The sequence below is a fragment of the Paramisgurnus dabryanus genome, chromosome 1 (genome assembly GCF_030506205.2).
Source record: "Paramisgurnus dabryanus chromosome 1, PD_genome_1.1, whole genome shotgun sequence".
Taxonomy (NCBI): Eukaryota; Metazoa; Chordata; class Actinopteri; order Cypriniformes; family Cobitidae; genus Paramisgurnus; species Paramisgurnus dabryanus.
In genome coordinates, this window is record NC_133337.1 from 45958229 (window position 1) to 45986192 (window position 27964).

Here is a 27964-nt window from a genome sequence, read left to right on the forward strand (position 1 = left end):
ATTTTTGAGGAGCTTTCCTCTTCCCCCAGAGGGTGGAAGACGTTGCATTCTTTAGAGGAACAATTTTTTTTACATATGCATTACTGTATGACCTTATTGACATGTCAAGTGAGAATAGAAACAATCCATGTAAAATGCAATACTTACCTGTTGGTTTGTTGAAAGATGCGTATAATGGAGGCCACCTCCTAAAATTGGGCTGCACTCTTTCACCAGCCTCTCTTACTGAAGTCAGTGAATTTCATCACTGACTACTGTTCTTGCAGCCCTTGGAATGCCACCACCATGCATTCTTACACCTCTACATTGCCCTCTCCTTGGGTCTGCTCTTCTCCCTGGCCCTGCATCTCTCACTGCATCTCTCACTTCACCTCTCTCTGCACCTGCACCTCTCACTGCACCTCTCTCTGCACCTGCACCTCTCACTGCATCTCTCACTGCTCCTGCTCCTCTCACTGCATCTCTCACTTCACCTCTCTCTGCACCTGCACCTCTCACTGCACCTCTCTCTGCACCTGCACCTCTCACTGGATCTCTCACTGCTCCTGCTCCTCTCACTGCATCTCTCACTTCACCTCTCTCTGCACCTGCACCTCTCACTGCACCTCTCTCTGCACCTGCACCTCTCACTGCACCTCTCTCTGCACCTGCACCTCTCACTGCACCTCTCACTGGGCCTGCTCTCATGTGCCCCTTGCTTCCTCGTCCAGACATTACAATGTTTGTCTGTTTCTGTTTTCAAAAACATCACTCCTCAAAGTCCTCCTTTTACTGTATAAGTATCAATGTAATAGAAAAAATAACCTAAGCCAGACTGGAATCAGCTGTGGTTGGCCCAATTTACCCAATATAAAGGTTTTTATACTGTATCTATGGTTTGGAATATTGTTTTTGCTATTGTGGGATGTTGTGTGTAAGCATTTGTAAATACTACAAAAACAATCCATAATTTTGTTGGGATGTATAGCTTGTCTGTTAAGAAAATGTAAGCATTGTGGAAATGTGTTTACTGACTGCATATTGTGTGAAAACGACATGAAATGAATGAATGGTATGGCCACAAAAGACCGATGCTGTGCTAATTGTGTTTAGAGTTTTGAAAATGTGACAACTGATTGGACAAATGCTTGTTAGCGACTGAAAAAACTGTAAATTAGGCTGTTAAATTCACATGCTGATTACTGCACTACTGAAACTACTGCTTAGTATACGGATTAGTATCTTTAGAAGTAAAGGACTGCTTTCTAAAACTAAGGTATTGGCTTTTTACAGGGTGTTAGAAATATGATTCAACCAGCTGTTCATGATGTCTTTGAGTTCCTCTGGCAACATCTTGAGAAGGACATGGAGATACTTGGGAAGACTTTAAATCTTAACATGGACGACACTGCCATCATAGTTCATCTGATCCTCAACAGGTTTCTAGAGACCACCACAGGTGGGAATACTATTCTCCTGTTTAAGTTTAACCTTCTTGAATGTTGTTAATAGGCTTTATGCCCAGCTGCACTACTTCCTGAACTTCAGCCAGGTCCTTGTTTCCTGTCTGCCATTATTAGACAAACTGATTAATCCAGGTGTGCCTGACCTCAGTAGTCACAACAACAATAATCAGACACACCTGGATTAATCAGTTTGTCCAATAATGGCAGACAGGAAACAAGGAGTTCAGGAAGTAGTGCAGCTGGGTATAAAGCCTATTTACATACATTTAATCTAAATAGCACGAAAAAGGCAACAATGCAAACAAATTGTATCATCAGTACATTTTCTCTGATAAATGACATACTTTTAGTTAAAATGCAACAATATAAATTTCTGAATCTGTATACAGTATGTTTTGTCTGCATTCCTTATATCTGATTAAATATAATTTTTAGTTAGAGGCCTGGATCTGTCTTCACGCAAGTCCAGAGAACAGTGGGAGAGTACAGTCTGTAATTCAGTCATTAGTCCTGTGTTAAATGTAAGTTTTGTTCTTCAATACCCTAATTACAGTAACTTCTTTTGTACAGTATATTACATTTCATCTTCTTTCCTTTACAACCATATAGTTAGAGAACTGAACTAAAAGCATTTATTTTTGTAATGATAATTTGGCACCGCATGAAGGCAATATTTTTTGTGCAGGTGCAACAAAAGCACTGATCTTTTAATGAAATCCCTTAACAGAGTGTCGCTCTGAGGTAGTTTATTATCATGTGACACCTTACGTTTCTTTTTAAAACCTAATATTATTTATTTCAAGCATTTTAACAACCCTATTTGTCTCACAAAGACTATTGAAAACATTCAATGCATGTTTGGATATTTGTATGTTTGTTTTTAACCACGTGAAGAGACTTTTAAGTCACAGAAAAACACTTTTTAAATTAACTTTTTGTTGTTTTTAGGATCTAAAGAGGAAACTGGGCAACGCACAGGATCTGATTGCATCTGATACTAACCTTTCTAACAGTCCGCTGATGAAGGTTCTCAGAGGAGATCCTCAAAAAATCCTTCAACTTCCGAATGACTGCCCCACCCACACCTCTGCCTTCTGGAGCCCTTCACCTGACTTAACATTAGAGAGCTTTTCCCAGAAAATAGACCCAAAACAAACACCCCTGCTTACACTTTTCATCACAAAGGTATATTTACAGATTTCTGTGGTTTAGGGTTTTGCAGAATTTGCATTATTTTGCAATGCTGTTAGAAAATAGAAAAGTAAAAACATTGCCTCTATTTTTCTTTGTTAAGCTAAACACATAGTACTTCCCTAAACTTGTAACATTGGTTGCTATAGTATGAAATTTTGATTGTGTTTGTTTGATTGTGTTTATTAGGTGTATTGTATAAGACATCTGATTCATCTGCCGACTCTTGCTGCCCTGTTGTCTGATCTAATGAAACTGCTCCCTCCAGGCTCTGAAACCCAGACCTATACCATCGCTTCACTACTACACAGTATTTCTGCTGGTCTGTTATACTTAATATAACTGTCATTGCCTCTGCCAACTAGAGATACATGATTTATGCATTTTTATGCATGCATGGATGTGTGACTTCTGATTTGTGTAATTTAAACAGGCCATCAAAAGAAAATATTGTCCGATAGAATAGAGATCTTCATGAAGGTGTGGAACCATCTCAGAATGGAAATAGCCAAAAATGGTAAGTTGTTTATAGACGTTTGCGGCAACATAGAATCAATAACAACACACTCCTTCTAGAATAGATTATTTCTGATAACAAGTGAAATAAATAACCTAAATTACCTTAGTTGAAATCATAGCTATCAACTACTACACTCAGCTAATGTTACTTTGTAAAATGAATGCATACAATGTTAGCTATGGATCCTTTGTTCTACTGACGTCCATTCATATGTATGCAAATGCAGTAGACTGGAAACGCAAGCTTATGTGAAAAATGTGTGCATACTCTAAATTCTGCTGGGTTTTTTTTAACCCAATGCTGGGTCAATATTGGACAGAACGCATGTGGGGTTACAAATAAACAACCCAGCACTGTGTTGAAACAACCCAGCACTGCGTTGAAACAACCCAACATTGCATTGAAACAACCTAACATTGCCTTGAAACAACACAACATTGCATTGAAACAACCTAACATTGCCTTGAAACAACCCAACATTGCGTTGAAACAACCTAACATTGCCTTGAAACAACCCAACATTGCTTTAAAACAACCCAGCATTGCGTTGAAACAACCCATCATTGCTTTGAAACAACCCAGCATTGCGTTGAAACAACCCAGCATTGCATTGAAACAACCCATCACTGCTTTGAAACAACCCAGCATTGTGTTGAAACAACCCATCACTGCTTTGAAACAACCCAGCATTGCGTTGAAACAACCTAACATTGCTTTGAAACAACCTAACATTGCTTTGAAACAACCCAGCACTGTGTTGAAACAACCCAGCATTGCGTTGAAAAAAACAATCATTGCTTTGAAACAACCCAACATTGCATGGAAACAACCCAGCATTACATTGAAACAACCCATCACTGCTTTGAAACAATCCAGCATTGCGTTGAAACAACCCATCACTGCTTTGAAACAACCCAGCATTTACGTTGAAACAACCCAGCATTGCGTTGAAATAACCAAGCATTGTGTTGAAACAACCCATCACTGCTTTGAAACAACCCAGCATTGCGTTGAAACAACCCAGCATTGCGTTGAAACAACCCATCACTGCTTTGAAACAACCCAGCATTGCTTTGAAACAACCCATCACTGCGTTGAAACAACCCATCACTGCGTTGAAACAACCCATCACTGCTTTGAAACAACCCATCACTGCTTTGAAACAACCCAGCACTGCGTTGAAACAACCCAGCACTGCGTTGAAACAACCAAGCATTGCGTTGAAACAACCCAGCACAGCGTGAAACAACCCAGCATTGCATGGAAATGTATCATATCTGTCATATATAATATCTGGTTGTTGCCTGTACCTTTATATGGAGGGTCTGCACAAAACTTGTGCATTTTGAAAGTCTACTGTGACCACGGGATAACAAAATTGATTTCTTTTGAATTCATTTTCAATTTAATGTATGCATCCTAAAACATAACAGAAAAATAATGTCCATCCTTTTTTAATTGTTTTATTATTTAGAGAGCTTGGATCGTGCACTGTATGAAACAGACATGACTAAAGATAGTTCTGGGCAGTTTCTCTCCCTGAGTCGTCAAGGACCAGGCTCATGTCTCTATGCACTCATTGACTTCCTGTCTGAAACACACAACAGTCTGGTGCGAGAAGCAAGGAAACTTTGTTACCAAAAAGACAGGTGTGTGTTTGAAAATATGTGACCCTGCTACCTGTATAACCTATCTGAAATAATTGTTTTGTGATTTAACAGGGTCAGATTTGTGTAATCTAGTTGTGTTTTATGCAGGTGTATGGTTTTGTATGTTATGTTTAAATGTATTATTGACTTTTTATCTTATAGTGACTATAAAGTGCCATTGGCGGCACTGTCTGAGAGTCAGCTAGCCTTGTGTCACCCAGAGAGACAGTTTCTCCCCCTGGTGTTATCCAACTGCCATTACACTTTAGAGAAGGGCCAACAAACAGTGAGTTCCTACGATCATCAGGCTATTGAGCGAGAACTCTGCAGACGATTTTTTGCAGGCAAACCACGCATTCAAACCGTGAGTCATACACAGCCCATCTGTAAATGACTGTACTGTAGATGACACCATTCGTTGTTACTAAAAACAGACAATTGTCGCTTGTAGGACACTGAGAAGTATCTGAGAAGACACCATCAGGATTTCTCAGAGGTCCTTACTGAAGTTAGAGGCAAAATACCTCAGGTGATTTTTTTTCAACCTCTTTGGACTTCTTCAGTGTCATTCAATTGTTCTCCAAAATATTGTGACCACTGAGCCTCATTTCTTCACTTTTGTTTGTCAGGAGCCACTAAAGAGCTCTGTGCTCAGCTCTATGAGATCAATGTTGCGGTCATTCACGGATGTCTGCGATGCGGTTTATGCCGTGGAGATCGGGCTTCGCTTCCTCGGCAAAACTGGGGGAGATGCGCAGGATCTGCTGCTTAACTATTTAAAAGACTCATTGAAAATGGACAAACACATCTCCAGCAGCATAGCTCAGGTAAATTCAAATGATCTTCACTGTTTGACTTCACTGCAACCAAACAACTATTCTGCTGCTTTTTGCACTTTAAATGCGTTTCGTCTATCTTCTGTAATTAAAATCCACCCTTTGTTTCAGGCTTTGAAGGAGAACCGGCTTAGTCAGTGTACTGCCACCTGGCAGCTTCTTACCTGCTGGAGGAGTGAACAGATGATGAGAAGAGAACAGGTAAACTGACATTTTGTCTGTAATGTCATATCCTTAGACAATAACCTCAAACCACTTTACTTGAGCTACAGTGTTCCTGTAGGCCAGCTGGTATGCGATTGCAACGATAAGGTCCAGGGTTCGATTCCCAGTGGACACACATACTGTATTGTTAAAATATTTGACGTTTGATTAAAGGATTGTCAAATGCATCAATGTAATTTTAGTATTATTAGATAGAAAATTAACCAAAAAGAAGTGATTCACATTAGATCCCAATAGGAAGTTTCAAGTAATGATTATGTCTAAGACTTCAAGGGACACTCCACCTTTTTTGGAAATAGGCTCTTTTTCCAGCTCCCCTAGAGTTAAACATTTGATTTTTACAGTTTTGGAATCCATTCAGCCGATCTCAGGGTCTGGCGCTACCACTTTTAGCATAGCTTAGCATAATCCATTGAATCTGATTAGACCATTAGCATTGCGCTCAGAAAATGACCAAAGATGTTTTGATATTTTTCCTTTTTAAAAACTTGACTCTTCTGTAGTAACATCGTGTACTAAGACAGACAGAAAATTAAAAGTTGTGATTTTCTAGGCAAATATGGCTAGGAACTATACTCTATACCAGTGTTTCTCAAACTTTTTCAGCCCAAGGACCACTTCATCTTCCAATATTTTTCTGAGGACCACCTAACAGAATCTGACTCTAACACGCCCCCCCAAAAAACAACATAATAGGAAGGATAAGCTAAATTTAAGTTTAATATGCAACTGTTTTAAGTCAAAAAACTATTTTTAAACACAAATGCAATGCTATGTTCAGAAATTATTATATAAATTTTATTTCATTTGAAAAAGTAAATGTGAAATGAGTTGCAGCTTAATATGAACAACAAACTGCACATATAAAAAAACTGCAATTAAACATACTGTAACAGCCTAGGTCCCACTTAATGTCATTCCAAAGCATAAGAGCCATTAATTTAAAACTGAGGTGGTGGGTATGTGAAGTTTATGGTTGTATCTATGGTAACAATATAATGCTGAAAAAAAATTCCCCTTAATGTCCAAAATCACTGAAATTACAGGGATTTTACACATGAAACAAAAACTAGTACATTACAAAACTAATAGATCTGTGGATTTTAGCTGCTTTCAGTTTATGCTTGGCATTAAGCTTTATTCTACATTTAAATAGGTAAATAAGATCCATATCACACTCATTGAGAATTTAACTCATTTACTCACTTCAGTGCACATATCAAAAAAGTTTATAACATGGAACATAACATTGTTTTATGCCGTTTTTTGTCAAAGCTAATTATTACAGTAGCCCTATTTCAACTACAACAGCCATCTTAATAATTGGCAAACATTAGGCTAGCTTCTAATAAGACATTAAGAATATGTTTTTAGATTTCGCAAGAGCAGTGAAATCAGCTGTATGTTTGTCAGTACGATACGCACACAGTGGTGCAAATGAACTGTTTCTCGTTTAAATTGCATTATTGTATGAGAACGATGCTTTGAATTTTGGAAAAACGGCAGTTTCATTTATTAAGACATGTAACGTTAATGTCATTGTGGATAACCAAGTCATAATTGAGCAGACATATCAGTCAACAATTGTCGGAAAAGGCAGTGTTTTAAAGCTGGAAATACAACAAATAAAGTTAAAACAGCCATAGAGTCCGGTCTCTTAACTCACCACAGTCAGCTATCGCGTCTTAAGACGCGGGCGCGAGCGGGGGAGGCGATTGCGTTGAACTTGTGGACCAAAGCGCGAATATAAACACGTGACACAGCTGCTCGCACCAGTCACGTGACTCGCGCTCTGCAGCTCATGCTGTATGAAACAGACGCACGCGCATCAACTTGTAACTGAAGGGCCCGTTGTCTAACTTACTAAATTTATTCTAGAGATGTCTTTTTTACAGACTACATAAAGGGCCGGATCAAATTACCTTGGGGGCTGGGTCTGACCCGCGGGCCGCCAATTGAATAGCCCGGGTATAAACACTTGCCTAATTTAGGTCATCTTTTGGCGGACCACTGGGGGGGTGGACCACACTTTGAGAATTACTGCTCTATACTGTATAAGGACTTGCTGCTGTACCATGGCTGCAGCAGGCGCAATGATATTATGGAGTGCATGAAAATAGTCCCCTACTATTGAAAGTTACCAAGGAGAAAAAAAAGTGTAAAAAAGGAAAAATATTGGAACGCTTTGGTTATTTTTGAATGCAATGCTAATGGTCTAATCAGATTCAATGGATTATGCTAAGCTATCCTAAAAGTGGTACCGCCAGACCCATAGATTGGCTGAATGGATTCCAACACGGTACAAATCAAATGTTTAACTCTAGTGGAGCTGAAAAATTATATTTTTAAAGCATATTTTCAAAAAAGTGGAGTGTCCCTTTAAAGTAGCATATTGTCTTTATGTTATACAGTATGCATGCATGCCTTCAGTCACTTCTTGCATAGACAGCTAATCTGCTTACTGACATGACACAAAAGGGTCTAATAAAAATGTTTCCTATTGCTCAGCTATTTAGTATGTCACTAATCTGACCTTACTACCACTAACTTCTGCTGACCTCAGCCTGAACCTAAAAAGTGTTAAAGAGAGTGGACATATGAGGGTTGTAAATTCAAGTGAAAGTGTTGTCCAGAGTGTGCCACGCTTTCAATAGCAAGCACGTGCTTTTTGACCCAGTGTCTTCTGAATACCTATTTACCATTAATAAAACTGCTGCTTTATGATAGACATTATTTCAGTAGAGGCCAAACGTGATGTCCAACTTTGAATAATTCACAACATTCTCTTATTAAAAATATTATTATTAAAGATGCATTAAAAACATTGAAGTATAAACTGAAGCTCAGCTTTGAGAAGAATTGAAGCAGGCTCAGCAAAAATTACACGCATGTGCAAAGTTTATAAAGACATAGGCCAGGACAATGACCATAAAATCTTGAATTGAAAGTGGATTATCAAATAACAACAAATAACAGCTAAAATTGTAGTAAATATGCTTTATTATCTATGAGCCTTTTGTTTTTTCTATGCATTTATATATATATATATATATATATATATATATATATATATATATATAAAAACTAATATGCTGTAGTTTGCATTTTTGGCCAAATTACTTTGTCAGATACCTTAACATATTTGTGTTTGTGTCCAAATTGGTTTACCCCCTCAAGAAATTAATGACATAAGACAATCTCAAACTTAGAATTTGAATTAAACAAAACATATTAAATGATATAATGGAGTGCTGTTGGTTAGCTGCCTTATTTTTGTGATGTTTAATTACACAGAATTTATAATAAATTATGTATTTTATAAAAGGTAAAAAAAACATGTTGCGCCCAGTTGGAGAAGCACTGGTTTAATTTAATCGGATTGGATCCCCCTTCTCTGGACTTTGCTTTTAGCCACTACTGTATTTATAGAAATATTATTAAAAGATGCAATTTTCAATCTTTCTAAACAGGATCCATTTCAGCGACTGCCCAAAGAGTACCGTGATGAGCTGACTTCAGATGACAGAAAGCAGTTGAAGGTTTTCCTTGGGGTCACAGACATTGATATTTTCCTACTGGAACTACATGAGATCCTTCAGCTCAAGGCCAAAAATGGTGATGACTTCGGTCCACAATGGGAGTAAGATCTAATCCTATATTATATTTATTTACTTTGTAAAAGATGACGTATGTCTAAGCATTTTTTCCACAGATGTCAGGTATTTGATTTGATTTGGCTCATGGATCTTTGCAGATAACCATAAAACAAATCCAAAATATCATACACCCAAATACCATTGTTCAGGATCAAAAAGGTAATACATTTAAAGGAATCCTAAATCATTTAGCACCACATCCTACGACACAAATAGACATAAGGGTCTTTCTAAGCTTTAAACCAGAATGACAACTTTCAATCACAACAATGCACACCTCCCAAACCCAAAAGTCCCCCAGGGACTTGTGTGCTTCAGACCCAAGAGAGGCACACTTTGACCCCCTCAGGCTCCCATCTGTCAGACTGCCCCGCTCCAGTCACCTACTGAGCAGGCAGCTGGTCGCAAAGAATAGGAATGCGTGTGCTGTGAACAAAAGACTGCAATGCTAACTGTTGATCCTAACCCCACCAAACGCTAAACACCCTCCCCCTCTCTCTTACTTTGTGTCCCACCACATAGCATCAGGTCCACTTTGGAATACCATTTGGAAAACAAGAACATCAACTCTATTCCTGGTCTAGACATTCTTCCAGAGGATATTACTCTAGCCAAAGCGGCAGAAATCTGGAAACTTGCAGTGGAGTTCAAACGCTGAATAAGCCAGATCTGTCTGTTACTTCATGCTTAAGTGGTAGAGCATTGCAATGACAGCTTAAAGGTTGTTGGTTCGATTTTAAGGGGACATGCATACTGATGCATATGTAGCCTACTTTTAATGCACTGTGATTTGCTTTTGAATAAAAGCATCTGTCAAATGTTTAAATGTAAATCTATGCAAACATGTGATTTATTAAAGTGAGCAAATCTGTACCCATTAATCAGATGTTAGGGTTATATATGATGCTTTATTCGTTAATTTTTGTTGTAGATGTAAATGTAAATCAGTCCAACACCTTTTCTTTGGGTGATTTGTCTTAAAAAAATTTTCCCTTTTTAATAGATGTAATAAATATATAAAAGTTGTATATTTGTATCTTTGTATTGTAGATATATAATACAATTGATAAAAATATGTTTACTCTTTGTGACTTTGAATATGCCGTTTAAGCACTTTATTGTTTTTAATGTTTATCTGCATAAATCTTTTATTTAGGGACCAATTATTAAATGGACAGGCATTGACATCTGGACACTATATTGTTTTATGTTATGTTATGTTACGTTAAATAAATCTTTACAGTAGCTTAACGGTCTCAGACTAACTTTTGAGAATTTAAAAATTATCTAACATCACTGTACCATCAAATAATAATAAAATTAAAGTTTTAAGCTTAATTTGTGTGTCATCACATTATTTAATTTTTAATTAATCTCGCTTACAAGTCAACATCATAAATCATTTATCTCATTGGCTCATATTTGACGCCACATCTGCCGCTTGTGCTGCACGGCTACCGACCTTGCCTTTCGACACGCCCCTTTCTGCCATCAGTCAGAAGGACACGGCCGTTCAGCCAATCAGATTGTCGGATTTGTCTGCGCTCCACCAATCGGAAACCTACATGGGAGGAGCTCCGCTCTGTTTTCTCGTTGCCAATGAGAAGATGTTGCGCTGAGGAGTTGGATACAAACGAGAAATCACTGTCAGGCTCTTTGTACGGGAATAAACAACATCTTATTTTAAAACAAACTCTTTCGTCATCTCATGTGGACAATTTAGTGAAGGTAAGCATTGTTTAAACAGTTTAATCTTGCAGTTTTCATCGTGTTTATTATGTGTTAGCAAGACGTGGTGCAAGAATACAGTTTCGCCATAGCTGAACAAAACTCAATGTCGCTTCATTTTTTACATCAAGACACGACTCCGTTAAATCTTTTTTTTCTTTTTTCTGTCATGGTATGTGTTATTTGTTAATCCGTATGTTTGAGCTTGTACAAGAGGAGGCCTTTGTTTTGAATGACTTTTTTTGTTATAGCTGTAGAAAGATGGTTGTTATAGAAAGATCTGGACTGTCACAGTGGGTTTGTTTATATATAGGTTTAGTTTATAAATAGGTTATTTTAACATACGTCAAACATGTTATCTCTTTTAACAGCTTCATTGCTTGACTGATTTATTCCTAGAATGATTGACATGATGAAGTGAGAATTTGCATAATACAGGATTGATTTTCAAGATCTTTACCTAATCCTTACAGTATTTTGGGATTTGTTAATACATAATGTGAGTGTTAATGCTTTAGATACGTTTCCATGGGAACATTACACCTCTCCATACATGACGAGGTCCAATAGCATCTTTTTACATCATTACTCATCATCATACTGTGCCAAGTGATCATTACTAGTACATTCCACCTGCTTCTGGTCTGTATGATGATGGTATTCAACACCACCTGTTGTGTTTTGTAATAGCATCACTGCTTTATCTATGAGTTTTGTGTGACATAATTTTCGCTTATCCATCAGTCCAAGTCAGGATGCATACAACTCGCAGTCCGTCCGCATCCATCCAGGCAGGACCTGCAGCAGATGCCCTTGACCTCAGTCTGAGCGGTTCTCAGCTCACGATGGGCCGCAGACCCAGCAGTGCTTCTCCGGGAAAACACTTTTCTCGGTCCATATCTGTATCTGTGGCCGGTGATGGCCGGGCGAAACGAAACACTTTGGTGAGTGTGGCTAGAAGGTTATGTAACACTTGGCAAGCAGTTTTTAATTCATTTGTGTTGCTTGTGTTCCTGTCTAGGAGTGTTGTATATACAGCAATTGAATAATTTTATGTATTTACTATATGTAAGACCTCAGAGTGATACAGGTTATTATGTATTAAAGGGGCCATGGCATGAAAATCAGATTTTTTTTCATGTTTAGGTGCTATAATTGGGTTCCCAGTGCTTCTATCAACCTAGAAAATGTGAAAAAGATCAACCCAGTAACTTAGTTTTGGTAAACCATTGTCTACAAGCACGTGAAAAATAGGTCATTGAAATTTGTCTCTCCTTATGATGTCATAAGGAGCTCTTATTATAATAATACCGCCCCTTAATCTGCTCTATCCAACCACAGCACTGCCATTTAGTGCAGAGAGAAAGAGAGAAAGAGAAAATAATTCACAGCACAATTAAGTTTGAACTGAGTCAAACCACCATCATTGTGATCAGTGTTTGCACTTCATTCGCTCATTTGCATTTTAAAGGACACACCCAAAATGGCACATTTTTGCACACACCTACAAAATGGCAATTTTAACATGTTATAATAAATTATCTTTATGGTATTTTGAGCTAAAACTTCACATATGTACTCTGGGGACACCAAAGATTTATTTGACATTTTAAAAAATTATTGTGACATGTCCCCTTTAATACACAATAAAGGCGTGCTATGCTGTCAGTCTCACACAGATTTATTGTCAGTGTGTCGATGACTATGCTAATATATTCTGAGACACACATGATTTATGGGAATTATTTTTTTTTATAACGGGAAAGAAACACAGTGTTGGCGTATTGATGATTTAAAATGATGGGCCTTTCTTTATCTAAAGAGTTGCTCTATTTGAAAAACAAGCTTTAGTAGTTTTGCTATGTTATTTTGACTGTCTGTCACTTTATTCTGTTGACAGACTGATGGTGGATCGGGAAGTTCACGAGCAATTAAGAACCTGCGTCGGTCCAACAGCACCACACAGGTGAACCAGCAGGCCAACACAAGCCCCAGGTATGAAACCATCTGTCTTTACCTTTCATGCTATTAGTAAGACTCAATCTCATGTTGAAGGTGGTAATTATGTAGAGATGTTCATTTCAGTTATTTTCCTGACTGACAACCACTGGTTGGTAACCAAACATTAACCGGTAACTGATAAGATTTAAATATTAAATTGTTATTGAGTAAAAATACAGTTGATGTTTGTCTGTGACCTGGTAAAACAATAAAAAAAAATTATTTAAACGTGCAAATTGCAGCAACAGATTAACAACAGAACCAGGATGTCTACATTATTAAATTATCATGCAACATTGCATTATCAAAGAGCATGCAATCAGTCCAGAGAATAAATATCTAAAGAAGGCGGATTGTCACTTTTTCTTCTTTCACAGTGGAAATTTCTAAAGCAGGACACATTAAGAAAAGTTTTGCTTTTGCACCGTATTTCTCTGCTTGTGCAAAAAGAGATGTTAATCCTGTTCGGACTAGCGAGGTGGAGACGGTCTCCTTTAGGGGTCCACCGATAAATGCTGATATACACTAATAATACGTGGCCGATAACTATTCTGAATCGCACAGCCGATATTATTCACATCTATTTCATGTACTTCGGCTTTTGATCAGTAAGTCCTTGTCGATCTGAAATCGCTGTTAGTTTGACTCGTTTATAACATGCATTTGAAAAAGCATCAAACATAATCAAACAAACGTCAAACATAACCATTATACATATTCTTTATTATCATGAAAATCCTTTAAATGTTTAAAGAACAGCAATAGCTGCGTATGTGTGGTTCTCCGTCTGCAGCGCATATAGAGTTTCTGCACAAGAGCGCCCTCTGGCTTTTGGATGTAGTGGCATTTCACCATAATTTATTGAGATGCATAGCAACCATTATCGGCCGATATATCGGTGCAACCCTAGTCTTCGTGCCGCTTCCAAACCATACTCAAGCATGTGCAATACAAATGATTTCTTATACAAATGATTACTTGACCAGACCATCAGGGTAGCAATTAGGGCTGGGCAAAAAAAAAAATCGATTTTTCGATTAATCGTTTTTTTTTTATGTGGTTGATTCAGAATCGATTCTAAAAGAGCAGAATCGTTTTTTTTCTTTCATATTTATTTCTGCAAACATTGAACGAAAGATTAACGTTAATCGAATTACTAGTCTTCTTCACTAGATTTTTTGCTATTTTTTGCTTTGCGCAAGGGTACCAAGGAGCAAGAGGCAAGCCTGTCATTCATTAATTCAGTGCTTAAAATGGCAGTTTCAGGTGCTTCATCGATTTTAATAATTACCCACTTGTAACCTGCTGTTCACTGTTCTTTTTATTAGTATAGTATTTGTATTTAATCTATATTTATTGAGTTGAATCGAGAATCCAGTATAAAAACCGGCCCCGAGAACCGGAATAGAAAATTGAATCGAGAATCGAAATCGAATCGATTTGACAGCTTGTGAATCGAAATTGAATCGATCTGGAAAATCTGAATCGATACCCAGCCCTAGTAGCAATGTGTCATTTACAAATTAAGGATACACACAACGTGCAGTAACAAATATTTTTTATTTTAACTGATTGTATTAATCGATCATAAATTCTTAACTTCGGGTAACCGGTCAGTATGAACATCTCTAATGTTAAGTGTTTATGGGTAAATTTAAAAAAAATGGCAATGGTTTCCATTTTTCATTTATTTGTTGTGTAGCTGTGAAAAAAAGGCTGTGCAATATACAGAATCTAATGTGAATGTCAATCACATTATGGTAACTGCAAAAACAAGGCATAAATGAAAATGTTCAAATGTATTATTGGGTTAAAGGATTAGTCCATTTTCTTAAAAAAAATCCAGATAATTTACGCACCACCATGTCATCCAAAATGTTAATGCCTTTCTTTGTTTAGTCGAGAAGAAGGTATGTTTTTTGAGGAAAACATTCCAGGATTTGTCTAATTTTAATGGACTTTAATGGACCCCAACACGTAACAGTTTTAATGCAGTTTAAAATTGCAGTTTCAACAGAGTTTCAAAGGACTCTAAACGATCCCAAACGAGGCATAAGGGTCTAATCTAGCGAAACGATTGTCATTTTTGACAAGAAAATAAAAAATATGCACTTTTAAACCACAACTTCTCGTCTATCTTCGGTCCTGTAATGCACCAGCGTGACCTTGCGTAATTGCGTAATGACGTAGAAAGGTCACGTGTTACATATATAAAACGTACATTTGTGGACCATTTTAAACAATAAACTGACACAAAGACATTAATTAGTATCATTTAACATACAACAATGTCGGAACGGTCCTTTTTCTCCACACTTGTAAACACTGGGGCGTAGTTTCGCATACGTCATTCGTGACCTCTTGACGTTATGACGTATTGCGTGAGGTCGCTCTGGCACGTCACAGGACCGGATATAGATGAGAAGTTGTGGTTTAAAAGTGCATATTTTTAATTTTCTGTGTCAAAAATGCCAATCGTTTCCATTGATAAGACCCTTATGTCTCGTTTTGGATCATTTAGAGTCTTTTTGAAAGTCCATTAAAATGAGAAAAATCCTGGAATGTTTTCCTCAAAAAACATAATTTCTTCTGGACTAAACTAAACAAAGAAAGACATCAACATTTTAGATGACATGGTGGTGAGTAAATTGTTTTTGATTTTTTTTAAGAAATTGACTAATTCTTTTAGTCAAGGAGGAATTTAGCTGAATTCTAATAATCATCACAATGCAATTATGCATGCAAAAATCTGTTTTCTTAATGCAAAATACAATTTCAGTTTTGATTTTTGGATGAAATTAAACCATGACATGCTTTGCGTAAGATTTATATGACCGCTGTTACTGTATTTCAAAGTTGGAAGTAGACTTTCCTGAAGGGAAAAAAATTGTGTGTATAATCACTTAAACTATGCTGGTTAGCTGACAGCTTGTCCCACATGTATGATTTTTTTCGCAGTGTTGGCATGTTTATACATGTACTGACCTAGTGCATGTGCTTGCATTTACTCATGATTTTTATGCTTGGTCGATCACTTCTGAAACTGAGAAATTTGTGGGTTTAAACCCTTAAAGCAGCAACAGCTGGGGGTTGAGCGGTTTTGGTTTTTCCCAGACAATAGCTATTGTGGCCTCAATGCTTGCAGCACAAGGCAAGAAAGAGGGGTGTGTGTTCAGCTTTGTCAGGAGAGGGGCTCAGGTCTCCTGTTTCACTCCGATTAGACCGTAGTGAAAGCTGAAGTGTGTGCATGCTGAATTCTTTTGTCCGGCAGCTGCCAGCCCTGCCTTCCACTCCCTTTGCATCCTGGGATGCCACAGGGGTTTTAAATGAAGAACGACCTTATACCCTTCCCCCCTTCCTTCTGGTGTTTAATAATTGTCATTCTGTGACCTCTCTTCCCTCTGAATCACAAGAAAAGGGGAAGCGTGGAGGAATGTGGTACTTTAATTGCATTTCATTGGACCAGCTGATGACCCCAAACCTCTTACATATGCATGCTGAAGTTGCTGGCACAGATGCCGATGGGTCAGATGTAGGAAAACCATGTTGGCGGTTTGATGGAATTTCAATGCAAAGGACGATGCGATTGCCATATGCCCACGGACATCTGGCTCTTTAAATGCAGTCTCTGCATGGTAGAGAATTCAGCATTTTTAACCGGTACTTGTACTTGCATTTAAATGTTTTTGTACTTGCTAAACAAAAATATAATTTATTATTATGCATAGGACAAAAAAGTTTTCAGGAGACAACATACTTTGTAGGAATTCTGTGAGTTAAAATGCACAAACCAGAAGCAAGAATACTCAACAAATGGAGAAGAAGAGTCTCTTCAAAGAACAAAAAATATATTTTTTTAATTTTCATGTGTGCATTTATAAAGAAAAAAAGAGTTAATGATGTGACATGTCTGAAGTCTGTGCTTGACTAAGCAAAAAAAAAAGAAAAAATGGCCTCGGATGTTTATTTATGCCCCAAATATTGATCTTTAAGAATGTTTAAAAACATTTGTTTAAAACTTTTTTTTTTTCATGATAACGTTGACATTTGCATGGATATATAATCATATTATACAGTGTTGGGCAAGCTACTTGGAAAATGTAGTGACCTAAGCTACCAGTTACTTCACATTAAAGGTGAGACAGAATGATTGAACGGGGTCTTTATCCTTGTTCTGTGATGTGACATTTAGACAAAAATGTTTTTGTTTGGGTCTGTAATGCCTTAGAAGCTTCCTAAAAACCTCTCTCAGATAGCTCTATTAGGGTGGGGGATTTTAAACAAGTGGTTTTGCACCTATTTGGCTCCCCCTGCTGGCTTAACTTGCAATCTCATTACTGATTGGCTGACTTTGCTGCCACTCTAAAAATGTAGAAAGTGGAGGGGCAAAGAGATGCCTGTGATGTCATAAGCATCAGTTTTTCAGATTGGGCTGTTTTCTGGCTGACATTTCTAAAAGAGGAATTTCTATGAGACTGAGATGTTTAGCATGTCTAGAACTACAACCTTATCAAAAACCTTTTAAAGTTTGAAAAGTTATATTCCCAAATATATATTATAGGCTATAGGGAATTGCACGCAACATGTTTTTTTATGTTGTTTTTAATGACTCGCCCCAACCCGATCCACGGGTTATGAGACGACCCGCACAACACTAGTCGGCAAGTAATTTTGGCATTAGGCCAAAAAAACTTTCCACTAGATGGTGGACCACTACATAGGATAATTTAACACAACTATTACCTTAAAAAGTGATCATATTAAAATTTGTTCTTTCTACCTACAGTAGATTGACTGGACACAGATTGTGGAACAAAAGAGTATGTGTGTCACTGATTAAATCAAAAAACCCACCAATCACAGATTTGAAGATGTCATTGTCCTACCCCAAAGTCATCTTGATCGAGCGAGCAAGCGCGTGTTGTCCAGCTGCGAGTGCATAGTGAGAGTCAAGCAACCGCACAAGCTGCGGGCATGGGCCAGATATCATTGCTGGCGGGCCAGTTGTGGCCCGTTGGCTGCCTGTTGCTGACCTATAAATGGGTTCTTCACAGCAATGCCATAGAAAAACCAATTTGGTTGCCCATCAAACCATTTCTTAAGTCTTTATAGTTAGTAGAATTTTAAGATTGTAGCAACATAGCTGCAAATTTTACATGAACAAGAACCACCCACATTCAGGGGCGTAGCCAGTAATGGGCCAGGGCGGCACTGGCCCGCCCACATAACTCCCTGGCCCGCCCAGGCAAGTTTAACCAAAATACATTTTTAGTTTATTTTTTATTATTCAAATGTATTTAATAAAATATATTAACATAAACCGGCTTTATTATTGACTGGTGTGTGTTTAATTTGCTTTCTAAATAAAATTGAATTGTTGAAGCAAGTTGTAGGAAGCTTCCGAAACGTAATTGGTTGCTTGGTTGCTAGGAGTTCTGATAGATAGACTCTGTGGGGGGCGGCGGTCGGCGGGTGCTGGCAGTCTGCCAGCTAACTTTGCTAACTGCTTTTTTAGCTAATATTAACATTGCCACAATAATGGCTAAAGTTTCTTTAATGTGTTATTTAAAAAAGCACGATTTGATGAAGAAGATACGCCACTGCCTCCATCTACCGAGTCTTACCAGCCCAGTTCTAGACGCTGGTGGCGCCGGCTGCCGCTTGCTCTCTGGCAGCAGTTCCAGTGCTCTCTCCCGGTCAGTCTGACACAGGTTACCCGCCGATCTAACTGCAATTGATGAACCACCTTCACAACCCAATTTGCATCCATGAGTTACTACCCGCCTCAACAACCTTTTGTTTTTTTTAAAAAGAACTCTGTGACTCTTTGGACTATAATGAGATCATTTCTGTTTTCAACATCAAACCCGGGCGTTTGCGTCTTTTGTAGAATTAAAACAACAAAGGTAGGCATGCTGTTTAGCTAATTTCCTTATTTTTGCTCGTGAAGTGATTTAACTAAGTGGTTTGTTGTGTATAGATGTATGCCAGCCTTATAGGTTAAACTTACATTGTTTAATTTAAATGAGTTGCTATTTTTGGCACAAAAGCTTAATTTCCAACAGGCTGATTGCACTGTATATGGTTGATTTAACATAACTTAGGCAATGTGTTGTTATCAGTGTTGGGAGTAACGCATTACAAAATATAATATATTACAGTAATATATTAGTTTTAGCTGTAACGCAGTAATATAACGCATTACTAATAACATTTTGGTAATATTTTACTCGTTACAGTCTTAGTAACGAGCGCGTTACAACAATGCATTTCAAAAATAGACGTGTTATTTTATTTTTTTTATTTTTGACTAATGCGCGCGACCAGCATCCACACAGGAAAAAGCTGCGGGTAAAATAGTAATGTCTGCGTCCCAAACAGCATTCTTCCATACTATATAGTAGGCGAAAAGCACTACTTCTCGTAATCTTTGCCTACTATATAGTATGGAAGTATGCGGTTTGGGACGCAGCGTATGTATGTTTCCAGGTGCTGTATGCAGCATGTTCATTTTTACTTTAACTTTGTATTTGACGCGTTTCTTTAAGAGCCGAATCTGGGAAGTCCGCGGCTGTATAAGCATTGACTAAAGTGGTCGCAATCAGGTCCGGTAGCGCCGCACACGCAAAATTCTGCGAATGAGAGCACTAAGTAAAAGCAACAGAAAGTTTCTATCGGTCTCCTGTGCTGCTTGAACCTCAGTAGTAAAGAGACTTTTAAAAATCTTGCTAGTAAAATCCATTTCATCACACCAGCAATGACAAGGTAAGCTAACGTTGCTATGGTTTCAGTCCATATACATAATAGATTGCTAGGCTATTCCTATGCTATCTACAGTTTTATTACAAACAGCAACCTAAACTACAACGTAACATTAATGTAGACTTAAACATGGTTATTTAAATAGTACATTTAAACATCACTGTTACCAGCCTTTGTATGGGAGCCTATATTCATTGTTTGGCAAAAAGCAGTGTTCCTCTGTTTGTCTGTGTTGTATTAAGCAATTATATGTTAACCTACATGTAATCCTTATATTGTACTGAAATTAGCTGTATTCCTTGAGGCCTGACCCTCCAATAGCACTTTTTGATAAGTTGTGTCAACCCAGTGCAAGCCAGGTTTGTGCTGTAAATCTGAATTAAAGTGAATTAAAGAATAGAAATGAAAAGAGGTTGCGTGTCTTGCCATGTTATTAGTCTATAGGTTGCATTATAGTGGGCTCTAGCTCTATTGTGTTTGGTATGTGTACCATCATTTACCAGACTTTTACCAGATCATTTGTCCATGTTTATGACTCTGACAGTCATTGTTACTGTTTTTTGCCATAAGTCTTCACTGTGCCTATTCAAAGCTCGAGGGCCAACACATAACTTCTAGATTTATAAGCATCAATAAACTACATTTTAACATTTTATAATGCCTAGTCATACTTCTGTTATTTTGATGAAAGTAACTCAAAAGTTACGCAAAAGTAGTGTAACTCATTACAGTTCAGAGTCGGTAATATTGTAATGTAACTAATTACTTTCAAATTACAGTAATTTGTAATACACTTTGGAAGTAACTTGCCCAACACTGGTTGTTATTTATTTCAAACCGTGCTCTGCTGAGAGTTTTCGTCATTTCAATTTATTTTTAGCCTACTTTATTTCAGGTGAACTGTTTTTGCCTGGTTTGTTCAGCCTTTATTGAGCTCTGTTGGTTGAACATGTTTAGACAGTGTTTTATTATTGACTTTGCCAAAAATTGAAAAGTAAAGGTGTCACTGTTTTTGCAGTTTGTCTTGTTTTTTTCCACTCTAAGGTTTAATTATTATTTAAGTAATTTTATTCTGATAAACTATAGGCCCACTCACTTTTGCTCCGGCCCGCCCAAAATACAATTTCTGCCTACGCCCCTGCCCACATTTATTCAAAATTAAAATATAACTGTGTATTTGTTGTTGACCCTCAGAGCCGGGTCATTCGTATGCTTACTGTATGTGTACTTACTGTTCAGTTCTTCACCTATTCTCTCTTTTCTTTCCTGTTTTTCTGTCTCCATCTGATCGCAGTGATGGCCAAACAGAAGATTTCCTGGCTCTGTTCAACAGCAGCTCTGATGGACGCAGAAAACTGGCCAGCCTCTCCAAGGCATCCAAAGACCGCACTACCTGGAACATCCTGGTACTGTTCAACCTCATAACCCATTACTTTTTATGCCAATTTTGTTATCAGATCCTATTGCATGTCTTTTTTAAATAACATGTAGAGCATCAAGGCTCCAGCAAACCTATAGTTTGCCATGTTTAATTTTATTTTTAAGATCATAGCCCCAGAGCAAATTTTGGCGCAATAGTCATATTTATTAAAAGAATACAATTTATATAACAACTTATATACTCAAAAATGCTATGATAATAGTAATATACATTTATTAGTGGCATTTGCTATGTTTATCATTCCCTAGCAATCACCCAGAACGCTTTAGCAACCATTTGCAATCGTATTAAAAACCAGTAGTGGTTTTACGGCATAAACCATGGTTTCATAACCTTGTTTGCATAATGATGCAATGAAAACTACTGTAACTACACAAGATGTCTGCACTAAGAAAGCACTAAACTGTAATAAATGTATCATCTGTGTGTAAATGGCATGTCTGTATGGTTTACATGTTTTCAGGATGAACAGCCGAGAGCGTTTCTTGTACCCAGCAGCTCTCACAGTACCTGTAGCATGGATTCTCCTACAGGACTGAAGAAGAGAGAGGCCGGAGTCTCTCTGGCTGCCAACTTCACTGCAAACAACAGGTGGGAAGACCTTTTTTTTTCCACTTTAACCCCTTCAGACCTGAAAGTGTTTAATCAGCATTTTTATTGGTTTGTCCATTCCAGTGGTTGCAGAGTCTGAAGGGGTTAACACTCACTGTGCTCTAATGGATATATTAATATTGGCCTAAAACATTTTCTCAATCCATTTAAATCATAAAATTTAATTTAAATCATGACTTTTAGGAGCAATAAAGCTGCTGTGGGAAACTCTGTGACCACCATTCTCCATAATAACCACTCAGAGAAGCCCCTCACTCCCAAGAGCTCCAATCAGAAACCTTCATTCAAGTAGGTTCATTGTGATTGCACCGCTGTTTTGGGACAGGTCCTTGTCCTTAAGTATGCCTATTAAAAATATTAAACTTTCTTATTTTGGTTTTAACAGTAACATCATCAAAGCCACAGTGAATGATGATGTGTCTGTAGAAGTAGGCGCTTCTCTCACTAAGTCCCAGAAGAACTTCTCCTCAGCATCATCAGGCTCCAACAACAACAGCCCCCGAAGCCCAGGTGTACCCCGCCGGCGAGAGGTGACCGAGGAGGAGGCAGAGAGGTAAGAAATATCCCATGATCTTTATGGTCATGAAAATTGTACATTGATAGCAGTATACTTAAGTGAGTTGGATTCCGTGAGTTGAACATATATGCATCACGTGTCTTGTCAAAATAAGTGCCTGCTGCGTCAAAACCGTTTATAATAAAAGAGACGCTCGCGTTTGCCAGATACTTGCGTAATCTCATGCGTAGTCAGAGTTTCGGTTAAGTCAGTATAATGCGTGTATTATGTGAACGTCTCTTTTATCATAAACCGTTTAGACTCGTTTGCAGCAGGCACTTATTTTGACAAGACACGTGATGCACATGGTTCACATCATACAACACATATTTTGAAAACACGAGCAACACACATGACACTCCGAACACATATTTTGAATTCGCGCCCTCGGAAGAGCAGTCACCAGCCGCCATTGATATTAACCGTTTGTAACACCAAGCAAGGTAACTGGATTCATCCCGATAGCGTACTTTTGCTTACTGTGTGAAGGCACCATGAGTTGTTTCTGAATGTCTTCAATAACTTCTGTTTAATAAACACTCAATACATAAACTCTGTTTTCAGGTTTATTCAGCAGGTAAACCATGCTGCTGTTACTATCCAGCGTTGGTTTCGTCGCCATGCCAACAGAAAGAGAGCCAATGAGAATGCCCTTAAACAACTTCTAGCATCCAAAAAGAAGGTAATGGGTTTCAAGATTAATGCTTGTTAAGCGTAGACCAGCAGTGGGCGATAATGTTCAAATTGAATAGAAATTACCCCAGCACCAAGGCTTCCAATGATTGAATTATTGTATTGAATTTTCTCTAAATTTTTTCTTTAGGAGAGGGAACAGAGAGCTGAGGAGAAAGCCACTGAATCTATGAAGAAGAAAGAAGATGATAGGAAACGCATCAGAGAGGAGAAAGCCCGTCTGGCTCGACTTACAGCCATACAGGTACTGTACATTTTCATAAATCCTAAAGTCTTAAAGGCGGGGTGCACGATTTTTGAAAAACACTTTGGAAAAGGGAGTCGAGGGAAGGAGCAAAACACACTTGTAGCCAATCAGCAGTAAGGGGCATGTCTACTAACCGACATCATTGCCTGGGTTGCGTATGTGTGTGGGGGTCTATCAAAAGAAGGTCCAGATACTATTGCCGTGTTTGTTAAGGTGATTTCAAATGTCAACATTGGCTTTCAGAGATCATGCACCCCGCCTTTAATTGTTTGTACTTTTGCTAAATTTGGATGTTTAAGGTGCTGCACTGTATGTACAGTAAGACATTTGTACTACTTTGCTTTCACAATACTTATAAGTGCCTAATATATGAACAGTATAGTTAGTGCTATTAATTTTGATGGCACATACATCGTCTTACTGAATAGTTTACCATGGTTTTGACTTTGCCTCCCAGGAGCTACAGCAGAAAAGAGCTCAGCGTGCTGCGGAGGTCCAGCAGATAGCACATGAGGAGGTGGAAGCACTAAGGCATGCTGGGAAAGTGGGCCGTAAAAAACTGACCAAGAGTTCACCAACTTCACCCACTGATATCAAAGCTAAAAACACAGGTGTGCAAGTTATTAGTAGCTAATTTTGTGTTTCGTTATATGAAGCTCCTTTACATTTTACTTTGAAATGTATTTCATGTGCAGTTAGTGAGTACCGCATTGATAAATATTTGGGGATTTTGTAAAGGTTGTCTCCATTTTTCTCAGATTCTAATGTGAATGTTGTGTCTGATCTGGATGATGCGACAAATCTGAGGGCTGCATCCCCCGTTGGTTCTGTATGCCGAAGCTCTCAGTGTTCCCAGGTAATCTCCCACCCCAAACCTCTCTCAGTTTCAACAACTCCAAACCAAACGCTAAAACCTGTTGTCCCACAGGTGATCTTGCAAAGGTCTGTGAGCATGGAGGACCAGCGACAGGGGGCGTCATCAAGCAGGGCTCAGTCGAAAACCACCCTAAATGATTTGCTGGACACATTGAAACTCTTAGAAGAAGAGCCGGAGAGACTGTCCGAGCCCAAAAGCCACAGGAATGACAAGTACTCATGGATTGATGAAGTGAGTTGACGTGTTGATATGTAAACGTGGGCTGTCTTGTGTTAACGTTCAAATGGTTGTGATGCAGATTACTAAATGACCTGATTTCTTCTCAGGATGGAGACTCCAACTCCCTGACAACTGATAATGTGGAACGGCACAGGCAGTTGAGTCAAACCCCTGCCCTACCAGATGGGGGCACCCTGCTGTCTGAGGCCAAACTGCAAACCATTATGAGTTTCCTGGATGAGATGGAGAAATCAGAGCAAGAGAGACCACGCTCAGTCACGTCTGGATCACACAGAGAGGTAAACACAGCTGAACTTAGAAGGTAAGCGTGGCCCAAATTTTGTGTTGTGTCAGTGCAGAGGTTTACATTTATTTGTGTGTGTGTAGATGGTTTTGTCAGAGGAGGATCTAGCAGTTGTAGAACAAGCTTCAGCCACAGCTGCCGAGGTCACAGGATCCATGATGAGACTCAAACTGGAGATGGAGGAAAAGAAACGCACTATTAATATGTTACAGACAGCACTGGTACGACAAACACATACATATCATCATCATCATCAATGTGATCCATGTCCTTGCAGTGTGATCCATGTCCTTGCAGTGTGATCCAAGTACTTGCAGTGTGATCCAAGTACTTGCAGTGTGATCCAAGTCCTTGCAATGTGATCCAAGTCCTTGCAATGTGATCCAAGTCCTTGCAATGTGATCCAAGTCCTTGCAATGTGATCCAAGTCCTTGCAGTGTGATCCAAGTCCTTGCAGTGTGATCCAAGTCCTTGCAGTGTGATCCAAGTCCTTGCAGTGTGATCCAAGTCCTTGCAGTGTGATCCAAGTCCTTGCAGTGTGATCCAAGTCCTTGCAGTGTGATCCAAGTCCTTGCAGTGTGATCCAAGTCCTTGCAGTGTGATCCAAGTCCTTGCAGTGTGATCCAAGTCCTTGCAGTGTGATCCAAGTCCTTGCAGTGTGATCCAAGTCCTTGCAGTGTGATCCAAGTCCTTGCAGTGTGATCCAAGTCCTTGCAGTGTGATCCAAGTCCTTGCAGTGTGATCCAAGTCCTTGCAATGTGATCCAAGTACTTGCAATCTGATCCAAGTACTTGCAATCTGATCCATGTACTTACGTACTGGTACTCACTTTATTCTCGTAACATATTTACATTCAATGAAATTCATAAGCTATTGGAAGATTTAAAAGGAAATCTTTTTTACTATACCCAAAAGCACTGTATCATGCACACATCATAAAAACTCTACATGATGTTAAAGGGGACATTTCACAAGACTTTTTAAGATGTCAAATAAATCTTTGGTGTCCCCAGAGTACATATATGAAGTTCTAGCACAAAATATTATATAGATAATTTTTTAAAGCATGTTAAAATTGGCACTTTGTAGGTGTGAGCAAAAATGTGCAGTTTTGGGTGTGTCCTTTTATATGCAAATGAGTTGATCTCTGCACTAAATGGCAGTGCCGTGGTTGGATAGTGCAAATTAAGGGGTGGTATTATCCCCTTCTGACATCACAGGGGGAGCCAAATTTCAATGACCTATTTTTTCACATGTTGCAGAAAATGGTTTACCAAAACTAAGTTACTGGGTTGATCTTTTTCACAGTTTATAGATTGAAGAAGCACTGGGGACCCAATTATAGCACTTAAACATGAAAAAAGTCAGATTTTCATGATATGTCCCTTTTAATATTCATCAAAATTTGTAATTGAAATGTAGATATGTTTTGTCTGTTTTGTGTGCCCTCTATTTGAGACTGATGTACAGGTGTGTGTTTACATGTAGGCCCAGCAGAGGGAGCTGACGATCCGTCACGTAAAGGAAACCGAAAAGGAGCTCAATCATAACTTCCAGCTGCACAAACAACAGTATGAAGCTACAATACAAAGACACCTGACATTTATAGACCAGGTAATAACATCAGCACACCTGTTCAGCACACAACTCACCTGATATATGTAGCTCATTTAGTAAAACACTGTGTTAAAAGAACAAAGGTCACAAGTTCGATCATGGGGAATACACATGGTGATAAAAGGAACTGCAAGAAACTTTAGATAAAAACATCTGCCGAAAGCATAAATGTGTCCAAATGTCCTCCGTTCATATTTGCAAGAATATGGTAATAACACATTTGTTGAATGTTGGACCACTGTCATAGGATTTCCAATCCCTCTCTTAGAAACAAGGAAACATTAACACTCTTTTTCTCTCTTAGCTGATAGATGATAAAAAGGCCCTGAGTGAACGATGTGAGGAGGTGGTAGGAGAACTTAAGCAGGTGGATCAGAAGTACACTAAGAAGATAGCTCAGATGCAGGAACAACATGAACTGGTGAGTTTAATTTAAATTCATAGGCACTCTGAATGACCAAGGGTCACCCAAGAGACCGTATGACTGACACATAAAGTGAGATATATATAGACGGTTTCATCAGACGCACCTGCGGTGACACGATACGTGTCTGGTCCGAACTTTACTTCCGGTTTCAGGTTTTTTTAATGGTCCGACTAGTTGCTAAATTGAACTCTTGAACAAACACCTTGTCGAAAATAACAAATGTTTTGGTTTCCTAGGTAATCTACGTGTTGTTTATTTGGCTTGTTATATAAATAAACTACGTTTAAAGTACTTTGTTGTTATTTATTCTTAGCCGAGTTTACCGGAAGTTACGTGTTGACCACGAACCCCGCTTGTTTATGTTGCTACTGCTGAAATCATTTTTAGGACTAAATGTCTTCTTTAGGCATCGTCAGTGTTTAGTGTGACCTCTCTTGGCACTAAACAAATTTTGAGCGTTTGTGAACAAAATGAAGTAAAAAGACTAATTTCTTTTAAATTATAAATTAGGATTTAATTTTATTTAGGTTTACGAGATCCTGCAGTTTCCTGCTATTACCCTTAAAACTTGACACATCAGTGTACATTTTTATACAGTTTTTAATACTACATACACATTTCCTGTATTTTCTGGATGTATTCTTTTAAAGAGACAATAATATATGATCATCATAACATTGCAAAAAACAAACAAATCTAATTCGGTCATGGTGACCTAAGACAGTAGGTCAGTACTGTACATCAGAAATAAAGCTGGATAAATGAGCTTTCAATTGATGTGTGGTTTGTTAGGGTAGGACAATATTTGGCCAAGAAAATACAAACTTTGCACTTTTGGTGCAAAAATATCGCCTTTAAATTTGTCCAAATTAAGTTCATAGCAACACATATTACTAATGATAAATAATTATTTTGAGATATTTATGGTAGAAACTTTACAAAATATCTTTATGTAACA

General features: G+C 38.2%; 2 protein-coding genes across 3 annotated transcripts in view; both read left to right on the forward strand.

Annotated features, from left to right (window-relative positions):
* Window positions 1-10860, forward strand: part of rnf213b (ring finger protein 213b) — a 43514-nt gene extending 32654 nt beyond the window's left edge. The window contains exons 52-63 of the mRNA XM_073815131.1: window positions 1273-1438; window positions 1881-1966; window positions 2394-2630; window positions 2826-2958; window positions 3070-3153; window positions 4631-4805; window positions 4968-5169; window positions 5257-5334; window positions 5435-5632; window positions 5753-5842; window positions 9337-9506; window positions 10045-10860. Coding sequence (XP_073671232.1) covers window positions 1273-1438; window positions 1881-1966; window positions 2394-2630; window positions 2826-2958; window positions 3070-3153; window positions 4631-4805; window positions 4968-5169; window positions 5257-5334; window positions 5435-5632; window positions 5753-5842; window positions 9337-9506; window positions 10045-10180 — 1755 coding nt within the window. The 3' untranslated portion in view covers window positions 10181-10860. The remainder of the gene's footprint in view (window positions 1-1272; window positions 1439-1880; window positions 1967-2393; window positions 2631-2825; window positions 2959-3069; window positions 3154-4630; window positions 4806-4967; window positions 5170-5256; window positions 5335-5434; window positions 5633-5752; window positions 5843-9336; window positions 9507-10044) is intronic.
* A 253-nt stretch (window positions 10861-11113) lies between these two features.
* cep131 (centrosomal protein 131) overlaps window positions 11114-27964 on the forward strand; it is a 43273-nt gene continuing 26422 nt past the window's right edge. For both annotated transcript variants that reach the window (XM_065262746.2, XM_065262747.2), the window contains exons 1-16: window positions 11114-11250; window positions 11995-12194; window positions 13151-13245; window positions 21308-21419; window positions 21918-22045; window positions 22250-22354; window positions 22452-22619; window positions 23187-23304; window positions 23446-23559; window positions 24020-24173; window positions 24321-24418; window positions 24491-24670; window positions 24766-24957; window positions 25046-25183; window positions 26451-26576; window positions 26884-27000. In XM_065262746.2, the coding sequence (XP_065118818.2) occupies window positions 12006-12194; window positions 13151-13245; window positions 21308-21419; window positions 21918-22045; window positions 22250-22354; window positions 22452-22619; window positions 23187-23304; window positions 23446-23559; window positions 24020-24173; window positions 24321-24418; window positions 24491-24670; window positions 24766-24957; window positions 25046-25183; window positions 26451-26576; window positions 26884-27000 (2034 nt within the window). In that variant the 5' untranslated portion in view covers window positions 11114-11250; window positions 11995-12005. The remainder of the gene's footprint in view (window positions 11251-11994; window positions 12195-13150; window positions 13246-21307; window positions 21420-21917; window positions 22046-22249; window positions 22355-22451; window positions 22620-23186; window positions 23305-23445; window positions 23560-24019; window positions 24174-24320; window positions 24419-24490; window positions 24671-24765; window positions 24958-25045; window positions 25184-26450; window positions 26577-26883; window positions 27001-27964) is intronic.